Below are 2918 nucleotides of genomic sequence, written 5' to 3' on the forward strand. Positions count from 1 at the left end.
TCAGTAGCTAATTTATTTATTACTACATGTTCAAAAAATGTGAGAATAAAATAAAAGTATTTAAAAAAATAAATGTAATGCTACACAATACTTTGTAAAAAGTGGTTTGATAAATCAAATAGTTAATTTGTGAAATATACAAAATTGTGCAAGAAACTAGTAATGTATTAGCAAATATTAATATGAACAACCTCCTTTTTATATAAAAGATACACAATTCGGATGGATTTTTCGTACCTAAAAGAAGTTAAATTTTCATCACTCGTTCACATGTGTATGGACATTGTGGAAAAGTAATTTGGTAATTTGTCTGATGCTTCTTATACCTATTATTTTTTCACATGAAAAACTAACTAGACACGTATTTCTTTCAAGCTGCCATTAAAAGTAAGTAACTTCAAATGACGACAAAAATAGTTTGCCTGTATTTTTTATTATACATACACTTAATTTAACTGTTTGTTTTTGTTGCAATGAACAGAATTAAGTTATTCTTCCGAGAAAACTTAGGATTTATCATAGATTAGAAATACAGCTGCTTTAGTCAACAGATGCTTTAGTCAACGTTGCATTTCATATTATTGCTTTCTTGCGGAATGAAATTTGACATTGATTTGAGTGCTTAAACTATTTCTATTTCTTCCTTATTTGAATTGGATTGTCAAATATTTTATATTTGCACGATATTCTCTTAGTTTTCACAACTTTGAGAATTATATCTTTGTAAATATTATCCCAGTATCAATTATTTCTCCTTTAAATTTATATGTATCACATTAATAATAATTGTTCTGAAACATGTTTGATCCTAGGGAATGCCAGAAGCTTGGGCAAGATTGCTCATGTCTAGTAACATCAGTAAACAAGAACAGAAGAAAAATCCACAGGCTGTATTAGATGTTTTGAATTGGTATGACAGTAGCAGTAAAGAAACAAAAGGTTCCAAATACATGACAACCACGAAAATGGTTGGAGTGGTTGGTAAGTTAATAATATTTAGTTAATGTTTATTTTTTGTCTTTGTTTAGAGACTATCTAAGAGAATATCTAACACATAAGATTTTATGTTTAGCTCCTATTGAGAGAGCAAGTAGTCCTAGAAGCATGGGTATAGGTGTTGGAACAGGAGTAGGAAGTATTCGTGGTCAAGCAATGTCACAAGCTTCTGGAAGTTCTCATTCTCAGCAGTCACTCAGCAGGTGAGCCTTTTACACTTTCAAATCTGTATTTATTGTATGTTTATCTAAATATTCGTTGAGAAATAATACAATTATAGAGTAAGTAGCAGTAGTCCAAGTAGTACACCAACAGATGCTTGTGCAACTAGTTCTGAGCAAGAGGATGAACCTCCGCCACCACCAATTTCTGCTAGGCCCGAACGTACGAAATCGATTGTAAGTATAACTATTCGGAAATTATTACAAATGAATGTTATTTCTTTTATGTAAGTATTAAAGAATCAAATTCTTTAAATAGTATACAAAGCCAATAGAAGAAGAACCGCCACCACCATTAACCACTACGCTAGGATCACCTCAACGAAACGGTACGCCTCAACAACCACACCAATCGCAACTGGATAGAAACAAAAATCAGGCAACTCCTACATCAACAACAACTGATCAAACGAGACCAGCACAAAGCGATAAAAGTAGAAAGAAAAAGATGTCAGACGATGAAATATTAGAAAAATTGAGAACAATCGTAAGCGTAGGTGATCCAAATAGAAAATATACAAAAATGGAAAAGATAGGACAAGGGTAAGTTATAACATAAAATGTATGTTAAACAATCATCTTAGCATGTTTAAACATTTTTAATGTTTGTTTTTTAGTGCTTCAGGAACAGTGTACACAGCGATCGAGACATCAACAGGGATGGAAGTTGCAATAAAACAAATGAATCTTTCACAACAACCAAAGAAGGAGTTGATAATAAACGAAATATTGGTTATGCGGGAGAACAAACATCCAAATGTTGTTAATTACTTGGATAGTTACCTTGTAGGAGAAGAATTATGGGTAGTTATGGAATATTTACCTGGTGGTAGTTTGACAGATGTTGTAACTGAGACTTGTATGGATGAGGGTCAAATAGCAGCAGTGTGTAGAGAAGTCTTACAAGCTTTGGAGTTCCTTCATTGTAATCAAGTTATACACAGGGATATTAAGTCTGATAATATCCTGCTTGGATTAGACGGCGGAGTAAAGCTAACAGATTTTGGATTTTGTGCACAAATTTCACCAGAGCAAAGCAAACGAACCACAATGGTTGGCACACCATATTGGATGGCACCAGAAGTAGTTACAAGAAAACAATATGGTCCAAAGGTAAAAATAATATGATCCAAATATTTGTTGAAATAAGTGTAAATGAAAAATAGTACATTTCAAGATTTATAAAAAACATTTGAATTTATAGGTTGATATCTGGTCATTGGGCATAATGGCTATTGAAATGATAGAAGGAGAACCACCATATTTAAATGAAAATCCATTAAGAGCATTATATTTGATTGCCACAAATGGAAAGCCTGAAATCAAAGAAAAAGATAAGTTATCTGGAATTTTTCAAGATTTCTTAGATCAGTGTTTAGAAGTTGAAGTGGAAAAACGATCAGCGGCTTCAGAATTACTCAAGGTAATTCTAATAATATATGTATAGTATATAAAAATCTAAAACATGTTTAATATATGTCAGGTTTTGATAACGTAAATTAAATAAACGTATATCTTTATGGTAAATTGCAGCATCCTTTCCTGAAACTAGCAAGGCCACTTGCTTCCCTAACACCCTTAATAATGGCAGCAAAGGAAGCTGCTAAAGGTAATTAGAAGAGTGGTACTTGTGGTCATGCGATATGATCACAATATAATTTTGCAAGAAAATAATGAATCACCCTCCCAAAACGGAACGGC

General features: G+C 32.4%; 1 protein-coding gene across 3 annotated transcripts in view; it reads left to right on the plus strand.

Moving 5' to 3' along the window:
- Positions 1-2912, plus strand: part of LOC108573633 (serine/threonine-protein kinase PAK 3) — a 4420-nt gene extending 1508 nt beyond the window's left edge. The window contains exons 3-9 of one of the 3 annotated variants that reach the window (XM_017936098.1): positions 813-981; positions 1073-1199; positions 1277-1394; positions 1477-1760; positions 1835-2330; positions 2422-2640; positions 2751-2912. In XM_017936098.1, coding sequence (XP_017791587.1) covers positions 813-981; positions 1073-1199; positions 1277-1394; positions 1477-1760; positions 1835-2330; positions 2422-2640; positions 2751-2834 — 1497 coding nt within the window. In that variant the 3' untranslated portion in view covers positions 2835-2912. The remainder of the gene's footprint in view (positions 1-812; positions 982-1072; positions 1200-1276; positions 1395-1476; positions 1761-1834; positions 2331-2421; positions 2641-2750) is intronic. The other 2 variants (XM_017936099.1, XM_017936100.1) reach the window with 2 other exon arrangements.
- The last annotated feature ends 6 nt before the right edge of the window (positions 2913-2918 follow it).

The sequence above is a fragment of the Habropoda laboriosa genome, unplaced genomic scaffold, assembly GCF_001263275.1.
Source record: "Habropoda laboriosa isolate 0110345459 unplaced genomic scaffold, ASM126327v1 scaffold128, whole genome shotgun sequence".
NCBI classification, from domain to species: domain Eukaryota; kingdom Metazoa; phylum Arthropoda; class Insecta; order Hymenoptera; family Apidae; genus Habropoda; species Habropoda laboriosa.